This window comes from Coregonus clupeaformis, chromosome 29, assembly GCF_020615455.1.
Source record: "Coregonus clupeaformis isolate EN_2021a chromosome 29, ASM2061545v1, whole genome shotgun sequence".
Lineage (NCBI taxonomy): Eukaryota > Metazoa > Chordata > Actinopteri > Salmoniformes > Salmonidae > Coregonus > Coregonus clupeaformis.
The window spans coordinates 12,437,092-12,464,140 of NC_059220.1; the positions used below are offsets into that span (position 1 = coordinate 12,437,092).

The 27,049-nt window shown below is 44.1% G+C and overlaps 1 protein-coding gene across 1 annotated transcript; it reads right to left on the reverse strand.

Moving 5' to 3' along the window:
- Positions 1-220: 220 nt before the first annotated feature.
- LOC121544722 (EH domain-containing protein 4-like) lies at positions 221-27,049 on the reverse strand. Its single transcript, XM_041854812.2, has 6 exons — positions 26,476-27,049; positions 23,677-23,853; positions 22,028-22,125; positions 10,066-10,478; positions 8,219-8,383; positions 221-1,196 (listed from the first exon to the last, which is right to left on the reverse strand). The coding sequence occupies exons 1-6, from the start codon at positions 26,703-26,705 to the stop codon at positions 639-641; spliced, it is 1,641 nt and encodes a 546-aa protein (XP_041710746.2). The 5' UTR covers positions 26,706-27,049; the 3' UTR covers positions 221-638.

Sequence of the window (27,049 nt, forward strand, 5' to 3'; positions counted from 1 at the left end):
CTCCTTCAGGGTTATCTTTAGTCTCTTTGTTGCCTCTCTGATTAATGCCCTCCTTGCCTGGTCCGTGAGTTTTGGTGGGCGGCCCTCTCTTGGCAGGTTTGTTGTATTTTTTAGAATTTGTATGTCCATTACATGAAATCCAAATAAAAATCAATTTACATTACAGGTTGTAATGCAACAAAATAGGAAAAACGCCAAGGGGGATGAATACTTTTGCAAGACAAAGTTTCCATGCATACATCTGAAAAAATATATATCTGAGAAACTGATTCTTAATTTTTTTTGAAAATGTGTTGGTATACCCAAAACTACTAAGAACAGAAACATATTTATTGAGGGACGCTGTATCACTTGATAAGAAAAAGTAAACCAACCTTAAGTCAAAAATATCAACCCCCCCCCATAAAGGCTTTAATTCCAACTTTAGTAGGATTACTGCTTGTTTTTTTAGTCAGATGTATCCCCACTTTCTTTCCTGTTAGGCATTGATCCAGGATCTAGTCTTATGTCCCAATATCCACACTAGCACACTACTTAGTATGCCAATACATCACACCATACTACATAGTGCACGAGTTAGGGCATTGGGACACAATGGAGTTGAAGTGTCCTCTCCATTGGTGTTTTTTGGCTTGTCTTTAGTCCTCGTCGTGGTTGTAGAGGATGTCAGCGACCTTGTCCTTCCTGTGGGCGGGAGGCACCAGGTGGTGAGGTAGCTCGGTGGGCAGCTCGTACCCCTCCAGCTTCACCTTGATCAGGTGCTGCGCCAGGGCAAACTCCTCGTCATCCAGCATGCCGTCTTTATCACAGTCTGCCAGCTTCCAGATCTTCCCCAGGACTGTGTTGGGCAGACTGGAGCTCATCATCTCCTTCTTGGCGTTGACTCCACTGATCTTCCCGTTGATGGGATTCATGGAGTAGAAAATCTCATCGTACTTGTGTTTGTCACGGCTCACGATCCAGTCCTCGCAGTCAGACCCGGCGCTGATGCCCTCTCCGTAACCCTGGCCAAAGGGCCCGTCTTGGGAGCCCTCAAAGGCCCCGCCGCTCACCATGGCTGGGGGTGCCTTGCTCTCCTCGTCTCGGATCATGGTCATCAGGCCAGAGATCTTGTTAGCCAACATCTTGTCCACAGACTCGATCAGCTTCATCTTCAGGGAGGGGAACTTGCTGAAGTCATAGTGCTGGAGCTGCTCCTGTAAAAACAAAGACAGCAAGAAAGTTTAAGAAACAGGGATCAATATCATTTATATCACGTCCTGCTTCACAAAAGCCCACATTACAGTAAGACAGGGCTCTCCAACCCTATTCCTGGAGAGCTACCCTCCTGTAGGTTTTCGATCCAACCCGAGTTGTAACTAACCTGATTCAGCTCATCAACCAGCTAATTATTACAATCAGGTGTGCTAGATTACGGTTGGAGCGAAAACCTACAGGACAGTAGCTCTCCAGGAACAGGGTTTGAGAACCCTGCAGTAAGACAACACCTTCCCACATCTATGCAGCCTACCCAATCAATTTTTATAGATACTTTTTACAGGCCTCCTGGGCCATATACAGTGTTCCTCACTGAGTTCCCTGAATTCCCATCGAACCTTGTAGTCATGGCAGATAGTATTCACATTTTTGGTGACTTCAATATTCACATGGAGAAGTCCAAAGACCCACTCCAAAATACTTTCGGAGCCATCATCGACTCAGTGGGTTTTATCCAACATGTCTCGGGACCTACGCATTGCCACAATCATACCCTGGGTCTAGCTTTGTCCCGTGGAATAGATATTGTGTATCTAAATATTTTTCCTCATAACTCAAACAAATAATTTGCTTAGACCCCAACCAAGGATTATCAAAAGCTGCGCTATAAATTCTCGGACAACCAAAATATTCCTTGATGCTCTTCCAGAGGAAGGACGTCGGAGTACAAAAATCTGTTAACTACCTAACCAAGGATCTAAACGTAACCTTTGGTAATATCCTAGATGCAGTCACACTGCTAAACACAACAAATGTCTCACAAGAAACTAGCTCACTGGTATACAGAAATGACCCAAGCACTGATGCAAGCTTCCAGAAAATTGGAACGGAAATGTCGCTCCACCAAATTGGAAGTCTTCCGACTAGCATGCAATATCGAAAATCCCTCACTGCTGCCCAATCAGCCTATTTTTCCAACCTGATTGAGAATAAAAACAATACATTTATTTTTGATACTGTTCAAAGCTAACTAAAAAGCCGCATTCCCCAAGTGAGGTTGGCCTTCACTTCAGCAGTGATGAATTCATGAACTTCTTCAACGAAAAGATCATGAACATTTGAAGAAAATTTACGGACTCCTCCTTGAATATGGCTATTTCTCCAAAACACAGTTGTCCTGAGTCTGCACAGAACTGCCATGACCTCGTATCAATGGAAAGACACACGTTTTTAAAATCCTGTATCTCTCGAAACATTCAGCTGTCTACTGGACCCTATTCCAACTAAACTACTGAAAGAGCTACTTCATGTGCTTGGCCCTCCTATGTTGAGGTGGTAAGGGTAGGCAACAACACATCTGCCATGCTGATCCTTAACACGGGGGTCCCTCAGGGTACGTGCTTAGTCCCCTCCTGTACGCCCTGTTCACCCACGACAGCGTGGCCATGCACGACTCCAACACAATCATTAAGTTTGCCGACGACACAACGGTGGTAGGCTTGATCATCGACAATGATAAGACAGCCTATAGGGAGGAGGTCAGAGACCTAGTAGTGTGGTGTCAGGACAACAACCTCTCCCTCAAAGTGAGCAAGACAAAGGAGCTAATCATACACGACAGGAAAAGGAGGGCCGAGCATGCCCCCATTCACATTGACGGGCTGTAGTGGAGCGGGTTGAGAGCTTCAAGTTCCTTGGTGTCCACATCACTAACAAACTATTATGGTCCAAACACACCAAGGCAGTTGTGAAGAGGGAACGACAACACCTATTCCCCATCAGGAGACTGAAAAGATTTGGCATAGGTCCTCAGATCCTCAAAAGGTTATACAACTGCACCATCGAGAGCATCCTGACTGGTTGCATCACCGCTTGGTATGGCAACTGCTCGACATCCGACCGCAAGGTGCTACAGAGGGTAGTACGTACAGCCCAGTACATCACTGGGGCCAAGCTTCATGACATCCAGGACCTCTATACCAGGCAGCGTCAGAGAAAGGCCCTAAAGGTTATCAAAGACTCCTGCCACCCAAGTCATAGAATGTTCTCTCTGCTACCGCACGGCAAGCGGTACCAGAGCGTCAAGTTTAGGTCCAAAAGGCTCCTTAACAGCTTCTATCCCCAAGCCACAAGACTGCTAAACAGTTAATCAAATGGCTACCCGGACTATTTGCATTGACCCCCTTTTTTACACTGCTGTTTATTGTCTATGTATTGTCACTATACCCCTACCTACATGTACATACTACCTCAATTACCTCGACTAACCGGTACCCCCCACATGGACTCGGTACCGGCACCCCCTGTATAAAGCCTTGTTATTGTTATTTTATTGTAACTATTTTTTTTTTTTTTTTACTTTCGTTTATTAAAAAAAAATTTTTTTTACATTTTAAAGCAAAACCTCTGCATTGTTGTTAAGGGCTTGTAAGTAAGCATTTCACGGAAAGGTCTACACCTGTTGTAGTAGGCGCATGTGATAACATTTGATTTGATTTGATCATAATAAACGGCTCCCTATCCTCCGGATGTGTACCAAATTGGCAATAATAAAGCATCTCCTGAAAAAGCCAAACCTTGACCCAGAAATGTTTTTAATACACTAATCGGCCTATATCGAATCTCCCATTCCTCTCAAAAATGTTTGAAAAAGCTGTTGCTCAGCACCTCACTGCCTTCCTGAAGAAAAATAATGTATACAAAATGCTCCAGTCTGGTTTTAGTCCCAATCATAGTACTAAGACCACACTCGTGGAGGTGGTTAAATGACCATTAATGGCGTCAGACCAAGGCTCTGGGACTATCCTCGTGCTCCTAGACCGTAGTGCCGCTTTCGACACCATCGATCACCACATTCTTTTGGAAAGATTGGAAACCGCAATTGGTCTACGTGAACAAGTTCTTGCCTGGTTTAGTTCCTATCTGTCGGAAAAGTATCAGTTCTTCTCTGTGGATGGTTTGTCCTCTGTTTTCACTATATATGCTACCTCTTGGTGATGTCATACGGAACCACAATGTAAACGGTCACTGCTATGCAGACGACACACATCTGTACATTTCGATGAAACATGGTGAAACCCCAAAATTGCCTACCCTGGAAGCCTGTGTTTCAGACAAGGAAGTGGATGGCGGCAAATGTTTTAATTTTAAACTCAGACAAAACAGAGAAGCTAGTTCTAGGTCCCAAGAAACAAACAGTTCTCGTTCAAGTAGTTGTTTCGGTATTTCACTTATGGGATACGCCCCCAGCGCATTCACCAGAAGCCTTTATTACACTACGCCAGCCATGACTGACTGGACATCGAGTGTGTGCGTCGGGGAGGGGCGTCCCTCCTACCCTACAAAAGGTCCGATACAGTGTCTCTGAGTCATTCAAACACCTCTTCTCGCTTTTCATCAGAAAGCTTTCCTCGACAACTGCATTTTCCGGAATTCCGGACGAACATATAAAAAATATTTCAAGATATTTCAAGCATTTTTTCATCTTCGTAACATTGCAAAAATCTGAAACTTTTTGTCCAAATTAGATGCAGAAAAGCTAATCCATGCTTTTGTCACTTCAAGATTAGACTACTGCAATGCTCAACTCTCCGGCTAACCAGATAAGGCACCAAATGAACTTCAGCTAGTGCTAAATATGGCTGCTAGAATCTTGACTAGAACAACAACAACAAAAATATTACCCCAGTGCTAGCCTCCCTACACTGGCTTTCTGTTAAGGCTAGGGCTGATTTCAAGGTTTTAATGCCACCGTGCCTCTACATCTGCATTGCTTGCTCTCTGGAGTTTTAATAGATTCGGTTTCTGTATTTCTGTGACAACTGCTGTTGTAAAAAGGGCTCTATAAATACATTTTATTGATTGACATGCGTAGGGTGCAGGTCATATCTTAAACCATACAAAATCTCTTGGCAATAGATACACTATATATACAAAAGTATATGGACACCCCTTCAAATTAGTGGATTTGGCTATTTCAGCCACACCCATTGCTGACTGGTGTATAAAATTGAGCATTACATTACATTTACATTTACGTCATTTAGCAGATGCTCATATCCAGAGCGACTTACAAATTGGTACATTCACCTTATAGCCAGTGGGATAAATATGTATTATTATTATTATTATTATTTTTTTGGGGGGGGGGTGGGGTAAGGGGGGGTAGAAGGATTACTTTATCCTATCCCAGGTATTCCTTAAAGAGGTGGGGTTTCAAGTGTCTCCGGAAGGTGGTGAGTGACTCCGCTGTGCTGGCGTCGTGAAGGAGCTTGTTCCACCATTGGGGTGCCAGAGCAGCGAACAGTTTTGACTGGGCTGAGCGGGAACTGTGCTTCCGCAGAGGTAGGGGGGCCAGCAGGCCAGAGGTGGATGAACCCAATGCCCTCGTTTTGGTGTAGGGACTGATCAGAGCCTGAAGGTACGGAGGTGCCATTCCCCTCACAGCTCTGTAGGCAAGCACCATGGTCTTGTAGCAGATGCAAGCTTCAACTGGAAGCCAGTGGAGTGTGCGGAGGAGCGGGGTGACGTGAGAGAACTTGGGAAGGTTGAACACCAGACGGGCTGCGGCATTCTGGATGAGTTGTAGGGGTTTAATGGCACAGGCAGGGAGCCCAGCCAACAGCGAGTTGCAGTAATCCAGACGGGAGATGACAAGTGCCTGGATTAGGACCTGTGCCGCTTCCTGTGTAAGGCAGGGTCGTACTCTCCGAATGTTGTAGAGCATGAACCTACAGGATCGGGTCACCGCGTTGAGCACACAGCCATGCAATCTCTATAGACAAAAACATCAAGGAGCAACAACAGCTCAGCCGCAAAGTGGTAGGCCACACAAGCTCACAGAACGGGAACACCGAGTGCTGAAGCGCGTAGCGTGTAGAAATCTGGCACACAGCAAATGCAATCTCCATAGACAAACACTGGCATTAGGATGGCCTTACTGAAGAGCTCAGTGACTTTCTACGTGGCACCGTTATAGGATGACACCTTTCCAACAAGTCAGTTCGTCAATTTTCTGCCCTGCTAGAGCTGCCTCGGTCAACTGTACGTGCTGTTATTGTGAAGTGGAAACGTCTAGGAGCAACAACGGCTCAGCCACGAAGTGGTAGGCCACACAAGCTCACAGAACGGGACCGCCGAGTGCTGAAGCACGTCTGTCTTCGGTTGCAACACTCACTACCGAGTTCCAAACAGCCTCTGGAAGCAACATCAGCACAAGAACTGTTCGTCGGGAGCTTCATGAAATGGGTTTCCATGGCCGAGCAGCTGCACACAAGCCTAAGATCACCATGCGCAATGCCGAGCATCAGCTGGAGTGGTCTAAAGCTCGCTGCCATTGGACTCTGGAGCAGTGGAAACGCGTTCTCTGGAGTGATGAATCACGCTTCACCATCTGGCAGTCTGACAGACGAATCTGGGTTTGGCGGATGCCAGGAGAACACTACCCGTCCCAATGCATGGTGTCAACTGTAAAGTTTGGTGGAGGCGGAATAATGGTCTGGGGCTGTTTTTCATGGTTTGGGCTAGGCCCCTTAGTTCCAGTGAAGGGAAATCTTAACGATACAGCATACAATTACATTCTACATGATTCTGTGCTTCCACTTTGTGGCAACAGTTTGGGGAAGGCCCTTTCCTGTTTCAGTATGACAATGCCCCCGTGCACAAAGCGAGGTCCATACAAAAATTTGTCGAGATCGGTGTGGAAGAACTTGACTAGCCATTTCAGAGCCCTGACTTCAAGCCCATCGAACACCTTTGGGATGAATTGGAACGCCGACAGTGCCCAACCTCACTAATGCTCTTGTGGCTGAATGGAAGCAAGTCGACGCAGCAATGTTCCAACATCTAGTGGAAAGACGTCCCAGAAGAGTGGAGGCTGTTATAGCAGCAAATGGAGACCAACTGTATTATGGAGACCAACTATTAATGCCCATGATTTTGGAATGAGATGTTCGACGAGCAGGTGTCCACATACTTGTGGTTATGTAGTGTATATTGACCCTGAGTGACTTGTGTGGCCATGAGCTGTCCATTGTCGTATATGAGGCAACTTCTAGGCCACATCTGTAAAGCAGGAATTAGGCTATCCCTGATATGACTCCATTATTGACTACAGTCATCTCAGGGCTAGGATTAGGGTGGGATGACCAAAGGGTATGTAACAGTTACATTGTTTGACTGTTCCTGATTGACAGATACATACATGGCTTAAGGCCTCAGGTCTCGGAGGTGCTGTGTTGAACATTTTGTTAGATAAACACCCATGACTAAAAAGCAGAGAAATTTGAGACTATGGCGGGTGGTCCCTCTCCTCAACACACAATAACAGGACAGGGAATTACAGTCCTCCTCAGGGACCTGTACACACTACAACATTCTCACTGTTCAATAGTGGAGCATTCTCTCAAGACAATGTCTCACAACCAGTTGCAGTGTTCTCACTTCAAGTGTTGTGGTGATTCTCTAGGTTCAACGAGTTGAGCTTTTTCCTTCCAAATCCAAAGCCAAGCTCAGTCTGCCTCTGACGCCTAACTCGCTCTACTCTCTGTAGCTGACAGAAAACAGCTGCTTTCATACAGAGCTGGGGAGGTGGCAGAGGTGTGGCCGTCCCTCGCCTTCAACTGGATGGCAACTTCCAGCAGTGCTAGACGATGCCCAATTATGATGTTTTGATGAACTGTTGATGTTAAAGAAAAGGGTGGAGATGGAATTGAGGTCTTCCCTCTAAGATAGAACCTCGAACTGCACCCTCCATCTACCCCTTTACTTGTATCTACAAGTACCGTTTCACTACTCATGTTGAGGTATGCAAGATGACTGAAATGACTATGGGTACATACAGTATTTGATAATACTCTGCATTTCAGATGAGCCACTGAGTTGCACCTAGATAAAAACCTATGATGCATCCCAAATGGCACCCTATTCTATTTTTTTGTGCACTAACTTTGACCAGGGCTCTGGTCAAAAGTAGTGCAGGGGAATAGGGTGCCATTTTGGACGTAGCCATATTCATGGTGACCTGCATCTTGACGACATTGGGAAAGTCTCCAGGGGAGATGTGGTGTTCTCTCTGCAGTATGGTGTAGATCTCAGGAAGTCTCATGATCAGTTCCTCTTTCTTCTTCTCCTTCCCAAACAACGACGGCATCTCTTTCTTCAGGTAGCTGATGATGTAGGCATGCACCTATGTGAGAGACATAGAGAGAGTATAAGTATGGTCAAGCCTGAGCCACTTGTCTATTTACGTCATTTCCAGATTTCAGCTTTCCACATATTCAAATAAGGTCCTATTACACTATGTATGAGGTCATGCAGCTTTTGATAAAACTTTTGTCTACATCTCTGTGGTTTCCTTCCTTCTCCATGCTTGATATTTTCATCTGGTTTCATAATTATAATTATTATGATTTGGTGGGTGCTTACATTTGTCCTATTTCACACATGTTCAAGTGTGTATACGCATGTGTGAATTGGAAATGTTTTTTTTTTGCATGTCCCAACTCCCCCGGAGACACCATCGGAGAGTGGGGTCACGGCCAGGGTCAGCCATTATCAACGGCAACCCTGTTGATGAGACTTGTACAGTGTATTTGTGAACTGAAATTGTATAAGGGGAAATGATAAGGTGGGTTAAAACAGAATACATCAGATAGAAGCTGATTGCATTCATTCACCAGGGTCCTTCAACCTCTCCAAGCATTGTTGGACCAGCAGGGTTATCAATATGTTCCTCATGTTTGCAAGTGCGACTCCACCTTGTAAATGTCCTTGTGAGGGGGAACATTCAACAACACCGGTGTTTACACAATAATTTCCTCAATAAAGTAGGTTTGGGAGGAAGTTCGCTCCAGGGGATGAAGTAAGGTTGTGCCTTTAGTTACCAGAGAATATGAGAATGTTTACTCCTCTTGGAAGCAGGCAGGCGCTGTGGGATGGGCAAACAGACAGACGGACGGACAGAGACAGACAGGGTTGGCGTAAACACTATGGTGCTGGAGTGCTTATAGACAGGCAGGCAGGGAGAGGTTCAGAGGGTGGATAAATAGGGCCTTGGTTTTTTGTCAGGACGTCATACATTCCTCTCTGACCAGGGGTGGGGGGCGACCGAGACCGACAGGGCCAACCTGGGGGTACGTACTGACTACTTTACTACCTCACATGGTCTCACACACTCTCAGCATAGCAGGAAGGAATGTGGAGAGCTGCCGGATTTCTGTTTGTTTGGCCAGTTGGAAAAATATTGCGGAAGAGATAAGGCTACACTCTGAGGAATGGCCCTCCTCTGTTCTGTATAAATTGTTCCGTGTGCTGCAGGGAGACTTAAGTACCAGCCTGCTCCATGTAATGCTGTGGAAGGAGCTCTGAATGGAAATAGTGGAAACCAGGGGTCAAGGGGATCCAGAGGAAGTGTTCACTTTGCACAACAGACTTAAAGATGCAGTCCGGGATCTTAAGCACACTTTGGTGCTGATACGATATGTATTGCAATTCTATACTGCGATTCTATTGCGATTTGATGTTCCAAACATATTGCTCACTATATGTCTGCTGCAGAGAGACAAGAGAGAGCATTGTAAAATTAGTTTTGATCAGTTGCTGAAAACAAGTTGGCTCACTATTTAAAAAGAAGATCGAGAACAAGTTATAGGATGAAAAATACCAGAGTTTTGCAAAGGTACCGTACAGCCGACTAGCGCTAGCTAACACTACCTAGCAAAAAATATAAAATATTTTACAAATCGAGTCAAAGTATATTTAATATACCCATCACTAGTAGAGACATGGGTCTTACTAGGACTATTGGCGTCCAGGGACAGCACAGGAATGGGCAGGGACTGGGGGAGTACAGTTACAGTAACAGCTTACCTTAGCAAGTCGAGCCCGTTTGATGAGGTCATTGAGTTTGCGTAAGGCAGCGTTCCGGGGCAGGCCCTGGATGTCCTTGAAGAGGTCTTGGGTCTCTGCCTCAAAGAGCCTCCGGTTCTCCGTGTTCTGCAGGGGCTTGGCCCAGAACGAGCCTAGGTAGACCCTCACCACCTCGGGTGTGTTGATGACTTTCCCCAGGGACCACATCAGAGCTCCGTAGACCCTCATAAGCTGCTGGCTGTCCACCTGGTCAGCCTTGTTCAGCACCACGCGGATCTTGTCGTCCTGGCCACGGAAGGCCTTGATGGCCTCGGAGAACTCGTCTGAGATGTCCAGTTTGTGGGCGTCGAAGAGGAGGATGATGCGGTCCACCCGCTCTCCGAACCATCGCAGCACCTCAGAGAAATCATAGCCTGTTGAGTGGGAAAAACAAACAATATTACAATCATGACGCTGAGCCAACATTGAAGTAGTATCATTCTTGTATTAACAACTATTACAACTGATATTCAGCTGTACTGCTTTTGTTTGTAGTCTTTTGTCTGCAGAACATTTGATTTACAATCTATTGGAGTGCAATGATTTCCTGGACTTGAAAAGATAGATGTAACGCAAACAAATATCAGCAACAAATCACACACCAAGTCAGATGTTTATACTGTATGTCCTCTAACTAAGAGCGCTACTGTGGCCCAAGGGTGAAATAACTATCTAAAAGTCACCACTAGTGTTTATACAACAGCCAACCAGCACTTTTGAAAATGACTACACTATGGGCCTCCTGAAATAGAATTAGTGTTTACCTATGAATGACTGATATCCTTTATGTTTTTGTTGACAAAATACACACCACCAATGTACACACAGACGAGCCTGCAGGTACAGGTTAAATAATGTGCACCTGGCAGCTGTGGCACTCCTTTTATAAATATAATGTGTCGGCTCATTGACAAGTACTGGTATTTTAGAAGGTCGCCAGTATAAAGCATGCATACATACAGGTAACTGCCAAAATAAAGGAAACACCAACATAAAGTGTCGTAATAGGGCGTAGGGCCACCACGAGCCAGGACAGCTTCAATGCACATTGGCACAGATTCTACAAATGTCTGGAACTCTTAACGGAGGGATGCAACTCCATTCTTCCTTGAGAAATTCCATAATTTGGTGTTTTGTTGATAGTGGTAGAAAACGCTGTCTTGGCGCCACTCCAGAATCTCCCATAAGTGTTCAATTGGGATGAGATCTGGTGACTGAGACAGCCCTGGCATATGGTTTACATCGTTTTCATGCTCATCAAACCATTCAGTGACCACTCGTGCCCTGTGGATGGGGGGCATTATCATCCTATGGGGGCATAGCCATGATAGCCAAAATAATGGCCTGCCCAGCATTTTTATACATGACCCTAAGCATGATGGGATGTTAATTAACTCTGGAACCACACCTGTGTGGAAGCACCTGCTTTCAATGTACTTTGTATCCCTCATTTACTCAAGTGTTTCCATTACTTTGTGCAAAGGACATTTCAATAAAATGATTGCCTGCATGGAAGAGTAGGCCTACTGTTATTGTCTTGAATAAGCAATGCATGATCATCTGAAATAATTGTGGTTTAATTTTGGAAGGAAAACGCAAAGTTGCCTTTGAGTAGCAAGGGATTGTAGTTTAATGAACGCATGTGTTGCTAACAAATTAAATTAAATGTTATTCGTCACATGCTTCGTAAACAACAGGTGTAGACCAACAGTGAAATGCTTACTTATGGGCATTGCAGAGAAAAAGAAAACAGAGAAATAATAAAAAACACGTAATAATAAAAGTAATAATAAATAAACAATGAGTAACGATAACTTGGCTATATACACAGGGTACCAGTACTGAGTTGATGTGCAGGGGTATGAGGTAATTGAGGTAGACATGTACATATAACTAGGAATAAAGTGACAGATAGTAAACAGTAGCGTATGTGATGAGTCAAAAAAGTTAGTGTAAAAAAGGGTCAATGCAGATAGTCCAACTATTTAACTATTTACAGTGCCTTCAGAAAGTATTCATGCCCCTTGACTTATTCCACATTTTGTTGTGTTACAGACTGAATTCAAAATGGATTAAATATTTTTTTTCTCACCCATCTACACACAATAATAACCCATAATGGCAAAGTGAGCAACCGGGTAAGAAGGACCTTGGTCAGGGGGGTGAGCCAAATGACCATTGGTCAGGGGGGTGAACCCAATGACCACTCTGACAGAACTACAGTTCCTTGGTTGAGATGGGAGCACCTGCCAGAAGGAAAATAGTCTCTACAGCACTTCACCAATCTGGGCTTTATAGGAGACTGGCCAGACGGAAGCCATTCCTGAAAAAAAGGCACGACAGCACGCCTTGAGTTTGCAAAAAGGCACATGAAAGTGCAAAAGATTCAGTGGTCTGATTAGACAAACATTTTACTATTTGGCCTGAATGCAAAGAGCTACACTACCTGTCAAAAGTTTGGACACACACTCATTCAAGGGTTTTTCTTTATTTTTACATTGTAGAATAATAGTGAAGATATCAAAACTATGAAATAACACACATGGAATCATGTAGTAAACAAAAACAAGTGTTGAACAAATCAAAATATATTTTATATTTGAGATTCTTCAAATAGCCACCCTTTGCCTTGATGACAGCTTTGCACACTCTTGGCATTCTCTCAACCAACTTCACCTGGAATGCTTTTCCAACAGTCTTGAAGGAGTTCCCACATATGCTGAGCACTTGTTGGCTGCTTTTCCTTCACTCTGCGGTCCGACTCATCTCAAACCATCTCAATTGGGTTGAGGTCAGGGGATTGTGGAGGCCAGGTCATCTGATGCAGCACTCCATCACTCTCCTTGGTAAAATAGCCCTTACACAGCCAGGTGTGTTGGGTCATTGTCCTCTTGAAAAACAAATGATAGTCCCACTAAGCCCAAATCAGATGGGATGGCTATCGCTGTATAATGCTGTGGTAGCCATGCTGGTTAAGTGTGCCTTGAATTCTAAATAAATCACAGACAGTGTCACCAGCAAAGCATCCCCATACCATAACACCTCCTCCTCCATGCTTTACGGTGGGAAATACACATGCGGAGATCATCCGTTCACCCACACTGCGTCTCACAAAGACACAGGTTCAGAACTTTTGTAAAACATCACAGTACGGTTGAAATATATATGGCAAATAGAAATCCTATATGGATGGTGTTAAGAGATAGATGGGAGGTATTGAATAGAGTTGAAGGATGGGACTAATAACAAATAACAACAAATAATAACAAAGATATCTAATAATGTAAGCATACTGTGTCCATAATAAGTATATAGGTTGTATGTTGGGAGCTTTTGGGAAAGAGCACAGTTAGAAAGATATGGCATATAGAAGCAAATCGGATGGACATCATGAAAATGATCGGAGAGGTTGAGAGTAGAAGAAGTTCAGGAACAAAAAAAAAATATATATATATATATATATATAAATAATAGAATTATTGTCAAATTAACTCTGTCCATAAGGTGTAGATAGTAATTATAGACCGGAAGTAGAGGCCTGGGCATTGTTGTTCACTAATTTACTCCAAGTAGGGAAAGGATGGTGGGGTTGAAAAGTAATAAAGGGGAGTATATATATATATATATAAAAAAAACATGGGGGATTGGAAGTGATGCAGACAATTACATTGATAGAAGATACAATCTATCTGCAATATTAAGCTGATCCATTCCCCCCCCCAAAATACAAATTTTATATAAAAAAAAAAAAAAAGACAGCAGTTGGATCCAAAAATCTCAAATTTGGACTCCAGACCAAAGGACAAATTTCCATTGGTCTAATGTCCATTGCGCGTGTTTCTTGGCCCAAGCAAGTCTCTTCTTCTTATTGGTGTCCTTCAGTAGTGGTTTATTTGCAGCAATTCGACCATGAAGGCCTGATTCAAGCAGTCTTCTCTGAACGTTGAGATGTATCTGTTACTTGAACAATGTGAAGCATTTATTTGGGCTGCAATTTCTGAGGCTGGTAACTCTAATGAACTTATCCTCTGCAGCAGAGGTAACTCTGGGTCTTCCATTCCTGTGGCGGTCCTCATGAGAGCAAGTTTCGTCATAGCGCTTGATGGTTTTTGCGACTGCACTTGAAGAAACGTTAAAAGTTATTGATATTTTCCGGATTGACTGACCTTCATGTCTTAAAGTAAAGTCAAGTCAAGTCGTATCTCTTTGCTTATTTTAGCTGTTCTTGCCATAATATGGACTTGGTCTTTTACCAAATAGGGCTATCTTCTGTATACCCCCCCAACTTGCCACAACACAACTGATTGTCTCAAATAGTGTCAACTAATAGTCTTGGAAGGATCCTGCTTGATTCTGTAAGCATAATTGTTTTAACTTCTAAACTGTGTTGGTTCTGTCTGTCTGTCATAGTTAGTAAGCTACCCAGTCTGCTTAAAAAGCGATTGTTACCCATTCACACTGGACGCAGGGCCAGCCACTTCTTTTGTTCTCATTTTTACATTTTAGATTTTAGTCATTTAGCAGACGCTCTTATCCAGAGCGACTTACAGTTAGTGAGTGCATACATTTTCATACTGTTCATACTGTTCTCTGCTGCAGATTACAACTCAATAGGAGGGGGAGTGGCTACACTTGTGCTAGGCAATTAGCTTAGTGTTATTAGCACAACCTCTTTGTTCAGCGGCAGCTGTCTGCACAGGAATCCTCATCTCTCCCAAGTGGACATTCTCTCTTTTCCCCCTGACCCATCTGTCTATCTCCTCATTTGAATTCCATGCTGTCACAGTCACTAGCCCATTCAAGCTTAACATCCTTGTCATTTATCGCCCTCCAGGTTCCCTTGGAGAGTTCATCAATGAGCTTGACACCTTGATACGTTCCTTTCCTGAGGATGGCTCACCCCTCACAGTTCTGGGTGACTTTAACCTGCCGACGTCTGCCTTTGACTCATTTCTCTCTGGCTCCTTCTTTCCACTCCTTTCCTCTTTTGACCTCACTCTCTCACCGTCCCCCCTCACAAGGCAGGCAACACGCTTGACCTCATCTTTACTAGATGCTGTTCTTCTACTAATCTCACTGCAACTCCCCTCCAAGTCTCCGACCACTACTTTGTATCCTTTTCTCTCTTGCTCTCCTCCAACACTACTCACTCTGCCCCTACACAGCTGGTAATGCACCGTCACAACCTTCGCTCTCTCTCTCCCACTACTCTCTCCTCATCCATCCTATCATCTCTTCCCTCTGCTAAATCCTTCTCCCTCCGGTGTCCTGATTCTGCCTCCTCGACCCTCCTCTCCTCCCTTCCTGCATCTTTTGACTCTCTATGTCCCCTATCCTCCCGGCCGGCTCGGTCCTCCCCTCCTGCTCCGTGGCTTGACGACTCATTGCGAGCTCACAGAACAGGGCTCCAGGCAGCCGAGCGGAAATTGAGGAAAACTAGACTCCCTGCGGACCTGTCATATTTTCACTCCCTCCTCTCTACTTTTTCTTCCTCTGTTTCTGCTGCTAAAGCCACTTTCTACCACTCTACATTTCAAGCCTCTGCCTCTAACCCTAGGAAGCTCTTTGCCACCTTCTCGTCCTCCACCCCCTCCCTCCTCCCTCTCTGTGGATGACTTCGTCAACCATTTTGAAAAGAAGGTTGACGACATCCAATCCTCATTTATTAAGTCAAATGACACCCCTGGTCCTGCTCACACTGCCCTACCCTATGCTTTGACTTCTTTCTCCCCTCTCTCTCCAGATGAAATCTTGCGACTTGTGTCGGCCGGCCGCCCAACAACCTGCCCGCTTAACCTTATCCCCTCCTCTCTTCTCCAGACCATTTCCGGAGACCTTCTCCCTTACCTCACCTCGCTCATCAACTCATCCTTGACCGCTGGCTATGTCCCTTCAGTCTTCAAGAGGGCGAGAGTTGCACCCCTCCTCAAAAAACCTACACTCAATCCCTCCGATGTCAACAACTACAGACCAGTATCCCTTCTTTCTTTTCTCTCCAAAACTCTTGAGCGTGCCGTCTCTAGCCAACTCTCCTGCTATCTCTCTCAGAATGACCTTCTTGATCCTAACCAGTCAGGTTTCAAGACCGGTCATTCAACTGAGACTGCTCTTCTCTGTGTCACAGAGGCTCTCCGCACTGCCAAAGCTAACTCTCTCTCCTCTGCTCTTATCCTTCTAGACCCATCTGCTGCCTTTGATACTGTGAACCATCAGATCCTCCTCTCCACCCTCTCCGAGTTGGGCATCTCCGGCGCTGCTCACTCTTGGATTGTGTCCTACCTGACAGGTCGCTCCTACCAGGTGGCATGGCGAGAATCTGTCTCCGCACCACGTGCTCTCACCACTGGTGTCCCCCAGGGCTCAGTTCTAGGCCCTCTCCTATTCTCTCTATACACCAAGTCTCTTGGCTCTGTCATATCCTCACATGGTCTCTCCTATCATTGCTACGCAGATGACACACAATTACATTTTCTCCATTCCCCCTTCTGATAACCAGGTGGCGAATTGCATCTCTGCATGTCTGGCAGACATATCAGTGTGGATGTCGGATCCCCACCTCAAGCTGAACCTCGGCAAGACGGAGCTGCTCTTCCTCCCGGGGAAGGACTGCCCGCTCCATGATCTCGCCATCATGGTTGACAACTCCATTGTGTCCTCCTCCCAGAGTGCAAAGAACCTTGGCATGACCCTGGACAACACCCTGTCGTTCTCTGCTAACATCAAAGCGGTGACCCGATCCTGCAGGTTCATGCTTTACAACATTCGCAGAGTACGACCCTACCTTACACAGAAAGCGGCACAGGTCCTAATCCAGGCACTTGTCATCTCCCGTCTGGATTACTGCAACTCACTGTTGGCTGGGCTCCCTGCCTGTGCCATTAAACCCCTGCAATTTATCCAGAACGCTGCAGCCCGTCTGGTGTTCAACCTTCCCAAGTTCTCTCACGTCACCCTGCTCCTCCGCACACTCCACTAGCTTCCAGTTGAAGCTCGCATCTACTACAAAACCATGGTGCTTGCCTACGGAGCTGTGAGGGGAACGGCACCTCCTTACCTTCAGGCTCTTATCAAACCCTACACCCAAACGAGGGCACTACGTTCATCCACCTCTGGCCTGCTAGCCCCCCTACCTCTACGGAAGCACAGTTCCCGCTCAGCCCAGTCAAAGCTTTTCGCTGCTCTGGCACCCCAATGGTGGAACAAGCTCCCCCACGACGCCAGGACAGCGGAGTCACTGACTACCTTCCGGAGACACTTGAAACCCTACCTCTTTAAGGAATACCTGGAATAGTATAATAGTAATCCTTCTACCCCTACTTTACTACCACTGTATTTTGTCTAAACTAACACCTGACTTATTTCACCTGCTAGCACTGACTTGTTTAAAGAAATGTACTTATTGTGATCGAGATGTAGTTGTCCCTGATTGCACTGACTTTGCTCACAGCTGCTTGTTTGAAGAAGTGTACTTACTGTGATCAAGATGTGGTTGTCCCACTGACTATCCTAAATTGAATGCACCAATTTGTAAGTCGCTCTGGATTAGAGCGTCTGTTAAATGACGTAAATGTAAAATGCATTAAGGAGGAAAGAAATTCCACAAATTAATTTAAGAAGGCACACCTGTTAATTGAAATGCAATCCAGGTGACTACCTCATGAAGCTAGTTGAGAAAATGTCTAGAGTGTGCAAAGCTGTCAAGGCAAAGGGTGGCTATTTGAAGAATCTCAAATATATTTTGATTTGTTTAACACTGTTTTGGTTACTACATGATTCCATATGTGTTATTTCATAGTTTTAATGTCTTCACTATTATTCTACAATGTAGAAAATAGTAAAAATAAAGAAAAACCCTGGAATGAGTAGTTGTGTCCAAACTTTTGACTGGTACTGTTTGTCTGGAGAAAACCAGGCACAGCTCACCTGTCTAACACCATGCATGGTGATTGCAGCATCATGCTATGCAGATGCTTTCAGCAGCAGTGACTGGGAGACTGGTAAGGATAGAGGGACCAATGAATGGAGCCAAATACAGGCAAATCCTTGATGAGAACCTGCTTCAAAGTGCAAATGACCTTATACTGGGGGCGAAGATTTACATTCCAGCAGGACAATGACCCCAAGCATACAGCCAAAGCAACGCAGGAATGGCTGCAGAACAAGAATGTGAAAGTCCTTCCAAAGCTTCCAAAGAATGTGAAAGCCCAGCCAAAGCCCAGACTTGAATCCCATTGTAAATCTGTGGAAAGACTTGAAGGTTGCTGTACACCGCCACTCCCCATCTAACTTAACAGAGCTGCATGGAAGAAACTCTTTGAGGATCTGAGGGCCCATTCCAAATCTTTTCAGCCTCCTGAGGGGGAAGAGGCATTGTCGTGCCCTCTTCACGACTGTGTTGGTGTGTGTGGACCATGATAGATCCTTAGTGATGTGGACACCTAAGAACTTGAAGCTCTCGACCCACTCAACTACAGCCCAGTCAATGTGAATGTGGGCTTGCTAGGCTCTCCGTTTCCTCTAGTCCATGATCAGCTTCTTTGTCTTGCTGACGTTGAGGGAGAGGTTGTTGTCCTGGCACGACACTGCCAGGTCTCTGATCTCCTCCCTATAGGCCGTCTCATCGTCGTCGGTGATCAGGCCTACCACCGCCGTGTCATTGGCAACTTAATGATAGTGTTGGAGTCATGCGCGGCCACACAGTCGTGGGTGAACAGGGAGTACTGGAGGGGACTAAGTACGCACCCCTGAAGGGCCACAGTGTTGAGGGTCAGTGTGGCGGATGTGTTGTTGCCTACCCTCACCACGTGGGGGGCGGCCCGTCAGGAAGTCCAGGATCCAGTTGCAGAAGGAGGTGTTCAGTCCCAGGGTCCTTAGCTTCGTGATGAGCTTGGTGGGCACTATGGTGTTGAACGCTGAGCTGTAGTCAATGACCAGAATTCTCACATAGGTGTTCCTCTTGTCCAGGTGGGAAAGAGCAGTGTGGAGTGCAATAGAACTAGCGTCATCTGTGGATCTGTTGTGGCAGCATTTGAATTGGAGTGGGTCCAGGTTGTCTGGGATGATGATGTTGATGTGAGCCATGACCAGCCTTTCAAAGCATTTCATGGCTAAAGATGCAAGTGTTACGGGGCGATAGTCATTTAGACAGGTTACCTTGGCGTTTATGGACACAGGGACTATGGTGGTCTGCTTGAAACATGTAGGTATTACAGACTGGGTCAGGGAGAGGTTGAAAGTGTCAGTAAAGACACTTGCCAGCTGATCAGCGCATGCTCTGAGTACGCGTCTTGGTAATCCGTCTGGACCTACGGCCTTGTGAATGTTAACCTGTTTAAAAAGTCTTACTCACATTGGCTACAGAGCGCGTGATCACACAGTCATCCGGAACAGCTGGTGCTCTCATGCATGGTTCAGTGATGCTTGCCTCGAAGCGAGCATAGAAGGCATTTAGCTAATCTGATAGGCTCGCGTCACTGGGAAGCTCGCTTCTGGGTTTCCCTTTGTAATCCGTGATAGTTTGCAAGCCCTGCCACATCCGACGAACAGTTTTGTTATATTTCAGTCTTCTGTGACGTATATAAAGTGCAAACTTGGGATGCAAACTCAAAATTGTATACATTTCAACTCTTTATCTGACATGGTACAGGTGTCTTCTTTTTTAAGCCCATATACTTTCGTTTCAAAGTAGATTTGTTGAAGACTACCAAGAATCACTCTGTGTGACCCTGAATTATCCCACTGCAGTCAAAGGTTAATGAAGCCGGTGACTGATGTGGTAAACTCTTCAATGCTATCGGATGAATCCAGAAACATATTCCAGTCTGTGCTAGCAAAACAGTCCTGTTGTTTAGCATCCGCTTCCTGTTTGAGTTTTTGCTTGTAAGCAGGAATCAGGAGGATAGAGTTATGGTTAGATTTGCCAAATAGAGGGTGAGGGAGAGCTTTGTATGCGTTTCTGTGTGTGGAGTAAAGGTGATCTAGAGTTTTTTCGCCTCTAGTTGCACAGGTGACATGCTGGTAGAAATTAGGTAAAATGGATTTCAGTTTTTCTGCATTAAAATCAATAGCCACTAGGAGCACCGCCTCTGGATGAGCATTTCCTTGTTTGCTTATGGCCCTATACAGCTCGTTGAGTGTGGCCTTAGTGCCAGCATTGGTTTGTGGTGATAAATAGACAGCTATGAAAAACAGATGAAAACTCTCTTGGTAAATAGTATGGTCTACAGCTCGTCCAATTTGTTCTCCAGTGATTGTACGTTCGCCAATAGGGTAGAGGCGGTTTATGTACTCGCCGGCGTACAGTAGTTCAGGGTGCCCGCACGTCAGCCTCTCTTAGGGCCTGGTCCGGGGTGAGCAGTATGTTCTGCACCTCCGACTCATTGAAGTAGAAATCTTCATCCAAATCGATTTGTTTTTATTTCAGTCATAGGAAACAACGGTGGAAACATTATGTACTAAAAAGTTAAGATCATAGCAACAAAAAAAAACTAAAAAATAGTAAAACGGCAACTATCCATTGCAGCGCCATTCTCATCATCACAAACAATGGCAGGGATTACAAGGCTATAAAGAATGCGAGCAGCCAGACTGGGCCAAGTCATTTAGCTAGGAGGAGCTCTGAGAGTGTGGGAACAGTTAATGCTGTAATGACGTTATAGAGGTCACAGCGGACATCGGTATAGTAGCCTGAAGAACCCTGATGAAACAAACTTCATCTGCATGACTAATTTGAATCAACTGGAACTTGGAAAGATATCAACACCACTTTTTATTTTGATGACAACTACTCTTGAGTTCATTAAGTCCAGTTGTCATGAATTATATCACTTGGCCATGATGTTATTGATCATATTAAAGGCCTACTCTGTGTACACATTTATAATATACCTCAACATGAAAACTACTGATGTCATGATGCTATGAGTAATTGAAATAATGTTTAAATGGCTAAGGCTTGAGGACTGCAACCTCAGCTGTACACAGAGCGCAAAGCAGGAACAGATGTAGAAGAATGCACATATCTCCATGGTATGCATCCCAAATGGCACCCTATTCCCTATACTGTTATAACAAGGTCCTAGCACTTCTGTAATTGCACACGTCAGCACATTGTTTCTGGCTTATGCATTGTAAGTATCGTTTTCCATTGTAGCTTTTCATATCAGAAACCTTGTGGTTTTTCAAAAAGAGGAAAAGAAAGCGAGAACTGGGCAGCACATGATTACCCTAATATCTAAAACAGGGTGAGGGTTACCATTGTTTCCTCAAGATGAAGGAAACTTGAGTGGGGCTGCTAACGAGGCCTACGGTATGACTTCATATCTCAGGGTTTCAAGTGGAGGCTTAGAAAGCCATTGATGGATTCCAATTCTGGAGAAAACATAACTAGAGCCCTGGAGGTGTTGCATCATGCTGTGCCATCGGTTCTTCATGGTGATGATATTATATGCAATATTGGTACAATTATGAGACACAGCTGGCTTACAGTTTCATTCTGTACATACTGAGAGCATGAACATGCTGCTTATCTATCTGGTGACAAGAATTACACAAAACATTTAATAAAGCTCTACATGCTTTGACACTTGAAACACACTTGATAGCTACCCATTTACCATTACTGCACTGTAGAATACAAAAATGCCAGTATGTGAAATATTTGCATCTGTAAAATGTATACAAACAAGGATAGACTTGTTAAATTGATACATGATCCACCACAAACAAAGGACTATTATTTCTTAAAGAAAGGAACTACCATAGCTCTCCAAGTTGGATAGTTTGATGATTTATAGTTAAAAGGGTGGTTGATGTTAATAAAAGCAACATTGAGTGGCCGAAGTCTACATATTGAAGTGTTTTGGCAGCGTAGGCCTTCCTCCTGTATCAATGTCACATCTCAGCTTGATAGCTAGCTACTGACCTCGGCTAATGCGTTGCTTCTCTCCAGACAGGATTCCTGGTGTGTCAATTATACTAATGCCCTGGAGGACCTGGTTAGGCATCTGGGAGCAGATTAACCTACAGGAATACAGGAGAGAAGAAAATAACCGAGTAGCATTAGTATTAGAAATACAGTAGAGAAGAAAACACAGCACATGTAATAGACATGAAGGCCAGCTCCAGAAAACACCCCAATTACTTCTATTGTCAAAACATATTGAGACGTTTTCTCTTCCCTTTTCTACCCCCACCCATTGCTTTTTCTAAATTTGGTATGTTTTTGATTTAGAGGAACAGTGATGAGTATTCAACCATTCAATCAGATCTGATGTGTTGATGAAAATATTGTGTTAATGAAAGCTGTATATCTGTCTGGTTGGCAGCAAGGCCCATACCTGTCTCAGTGTTTATTGTTTTTGGCAGGAAGGATTTATAGAAACAATTATGTAGTATGCAGCCATGTATGTGGTGTGGCTCTAACTTAACTTCAGTTGGGTGGAGGGGAAAAAAACATACTCCAAGTGACATCTTGTGTGACGCACATTAACGTCCCCTGGAAACAATGAGCTTTGTCGGAGGTTCTCTGGAAAGGAAGAGACGTCCTCTGTTTTGTCAGGAATGTCTTTGACCTTAACTTGGGCAACTGTCATAGAAGTACTTACCCATTTCCCTTGGATTATAAATATCTTGAAAAAGGAAACATGCTTCGGCCAAGTGTTGTTTGGCTAAAATTATATCTACGAGAGACTCTTGACTGAGCCAACAACTGACAGCCAAGCCAACAACAGACAGTGTGCGCTACAACTAACGAAAGGTGACAAAGTCACTGCTTCCTCCTACCTGTTTGTGGAAGAAAATGTCAGCTATGTCAAAAGGGCTGGGCTGACAGGAAGCAATGGGAGAAAACTACCAAAACAATCCCTAACCTCTAAGCTTTTTAAAAATCATGATTACATAAACCAACTGGATCTGCTTTGGAAATCACTTTAGGGAAAATAGGGGACAAAATCAACAAACCTTGTAACTACAGGGAGGGAAAAGCCTATTCTTTTGCACTGCATGCAGAAATGCATGCTTGGATGAATGTACTCAACAAAACAATGTCTACAACGTGAAACAGAAATATAATTTCAAGTATGTGTTCTCGCTACACAAGAAGAATGACTTATTACAGATGTTATAATGAACAGGGCCCTCGTGTCCCTAATATCAGATTTATTAGGACAAAGTGAGAGAGGGAGGTAAATGTTGAAAAGATAAATGATCATATGAACCTATAATACATAACAGGGGCAGTGGGAGGTGGTGTCTGGTATAATCAATCAATACTCATATCTAAGAAAATGTCAACCTCAGCTGAACAATTCAACATCTGAGCCTTTACCAAGGCTCAGATGCCTTTTTATGTAATGGAAAATTCCACATGCCACAGCAATTCAGTAATAATTACACCACCATGTGGGTAACTCTTGATATTGAGATGATCTTAGACCCACAGAGATCCTTTAAATTGTGTAATGTGATTTTATGCTTATACCTGTGTAGTAATACTGTAATTACTACAGTTACAATATTGTTGTTACATAATGTAAAGTGTTACCAGTAATAAACAAAAACGGTCCACTTTACCTGTTGAGGAAAGAGTTTCCAAAGGCGTTGAGTTTACGGAAGGGTTTCTTGGGGTCGACCACCAGAGCGTTGCCAGGGACAACGCCCTCGTTCTCCCCGTACATGACAGCGATGAAGCCATCTGTCGTGGGCTCTGGGCCAATCCGCATGCCTGGGAAGTCCTGCTCCAGCAGGTACCTGGAACAGAACAGAGTAAGAGTAAAACACCACTGTTTTGTGATACAATATCTTTATTGCCCATTTCCATGGACACTATTTTGTAAGATCAGCAATGCGTACATACATCAATACATTACAGCAATACATCCGGACACTAGATACACCATATCAATACATCCGGACACTAGATAAACCATATCAATACATCCGGACACTAGATACACCATATCAATACATCCAGACACTAGATACACCATATCAATACATCCGGACACTAGATACACCATGTCAATACAGCCAGACATTAGATACACCATGTCAATACATCCAGACACTAGATACACCATAACAATATATCCAGACACTAGATAGGCCCTGTGTAGCTCAGTTGGTAGAGCATGGCGCTTGCAACGCCAGGGTTGTGGATTCGATTCCTACAGGGGGCCAGTATGAAAATGTATGCACTCACTAACTGTAAGTCACTCTGGATAAGAGCGTCTGCTAAATGACTAAAATGTAAAAAATGTAAATGTAGATACACCATATCAATGCAACACGACACTTCAAATAATGTTTTACAATGGACAATAGGACTTGGCATGATGGTTGATGAACATGAGGTAATAAAACAACAGCAATATCCATCATCTGGCTCCAACATGATTACAAAGCTCTCTGGCAGAACACACTATGCTAACTGAAACATCTGCACACACACCAGGCCAACGCCTACTAGTACGAGGCCTCTGTATACGTTCTATCATTTTGCATTTTTCAAGCTGAAAGACAAAAAAATACTTGCAAATGAATGTGAATACCACATATTTGAGTAATACCACATACTTTGCTACTATGGGAGTGCTTGGCCATCTGCCTAACTGGATGGCACATGCTCACATTTTCAACTGCCAAGTGCCAACACTAGACACTTTAAAGGCTGGCAGAGTGCTTGATATATGCTCCCCAATACCAAAAAAAAAACAGCAACTCATCATGTTTTTCCTGCAGAGTTCTGACCATGCTATAGGTCCTCAGCCCTTCCTGTGAGAGGATGGCACTGTGTCAAAGGTCTTCAAAGAGAGGAATGCCAGCTTGCCTTGGCCACATCCACTCAGAGGAGAAGAGATGTCTTTAGGATGACTATTAATGGCCTCAACTCCCTAGCCTGGTTTAGGCCCAAATCTGTTTGTGCTGTCAAACACGTCACATTCGGCATGACAATGACCATAGGAGTTGGCAAGACGGCACAAACAGATCTGGGACCAGGCTAGAGTGACAGCACAAACAGCTCTGGGACCAGGCTATGATCAACTCCCATGATTCATCATTAAATTCCTTAGAATTGGGTGGGATCCCTGTATGTAGTAACTCTGCAAGCTCTGCAAGAATCAAATCACTTGTTGTGAATGAGCAGTACAATTTAACACTAAGTGACCATGTAGTCTCCTTAAGATAAGACATTTTTTTCACTAACGTTGATCAGTTTTTTTTTTAAAGATCAACTTAAATGGTCAAGTAAAAAAACATTTGACTAAATTGAAACCATATTTATTTCTGTGCACATGATCTGCAAGGTGAGATGTTAACCCTACAACAAAAAGGAGCATGTTGACCTAATTCTCAGTATTGTGTACATACTTTCAGCAGCTGCCAAACTGGAATATGTAGCCTACTAAAGGCACCTTCCCTAAAAATAGTGACGCTAGCTGCATGTCCTATCTTACTACAGAACCTGCAGATCACCATGATATTAAACTGACATCATTTGAGTCTGTCCTGATGATTTAGAGAGAAAGATCTTAAAATTGCCATAAATTCAGAGATTTTTAGACAGTTTTATCCATTCTGTAATGGTTCTATTCTTTCTCTCATATAAATGGTTGGTTGTTCAGAGTCCAGGGGTGCAAAAAAGGCCCAGGTCACCAGACATGTCTCATTGATATTGATGGTGTTAACTGTAAAGCAGTTGGTGGAAACTGGACAGTTAATACTACTCTGCTTCTATACTTAAGCAATAAGGCACGAGGGGGTGTGGTATATGGCCAATATACCACAAACCCCAGAGGTGCCTTATTGCTATTATAAACTGGTTATCAACTTAATTAGAGCAGTAAAAAAAAGGTTTTGTCATGCTAGGGGTAAATGGTCTGATATACCATGGCTGTCAGCCAATCAGCATTCAGGGCTCAAACCACCCAGTTTATAATCAAGCTTCTACCTCATGACGTTAAAAAACATTATAAGTAGCAGTTGGTGTGGCACCTCCCTCCCCTGATCTAAGGAAAATGGGAAGTCTGATGTTTCATGTATTGAATGTGAAAATGTAATATTGGTAAAAAAAAACTAGAAACAAGCTGTTTACAACCTTAACATAATGCTAGATAATTCCCAACACTAGACAGTTTACATTAGGTTGCACGGGGCAACAACCTGTTCCATCGGTGGTTATCTCCTCATTTAACGTTACATTTTTGACTGAAATTAATCCCCATTTTGACAGCTCACAATTGTCAAAGTAGGCTATTACCTAGGGGTTATTCACAACTCAATAATTTCTGACAGGCAGAGAGCCCTGGAGGTAAGATAAAGTTATCACAAAAATGAGAATGCATAACTGTTGCTGATTTCTGGATGCACTACCTTATGAACGTCGTCTTCCCCGTAGAATACTGTCCAACCAGTAGAACCATTGGCTTGCTCTGAAAATCCGCTGCCTCCAACGCCGGTGAGTGGAAATCATGGAAAAGATAGGTTTCTTCCAATGGAAATACTTTTTTTGTGTAAAGTTGTTCAAGACCCTCCGTCACAGTTTGGTACATCTCGCCGTCCTTGTTTCTGCCTCCTTGTTCTTTATTCACCCAACTGAACATGATGATGATGCTCCTCTTCTAAGTTCCCAAATCAAGAACTAATGTGTGACTTCCTTCTTTTTCACAGCTTTCAAGGTTTGCGCAACGCGGCTACTTTGTATCCGAATATCGTACAAAAATGCGCACTGTTACTTTGAATCAAATATGTTCTTTGGCAACTAAAAAACGTGCCACCTACAATCCACCGTTGTTTCCCAACACTGCTTGATGGTTGCTCTCTCACAGTAGCTCCCCTGTGCAGTGCAGTAGTTCGCCGCACAGTGGTGCCTCTGTACGAAGATTATGTATTATATTGACAAGATATTCGGGTGACCGCTCTAACAATGGAAATGAATGTCCTCAAC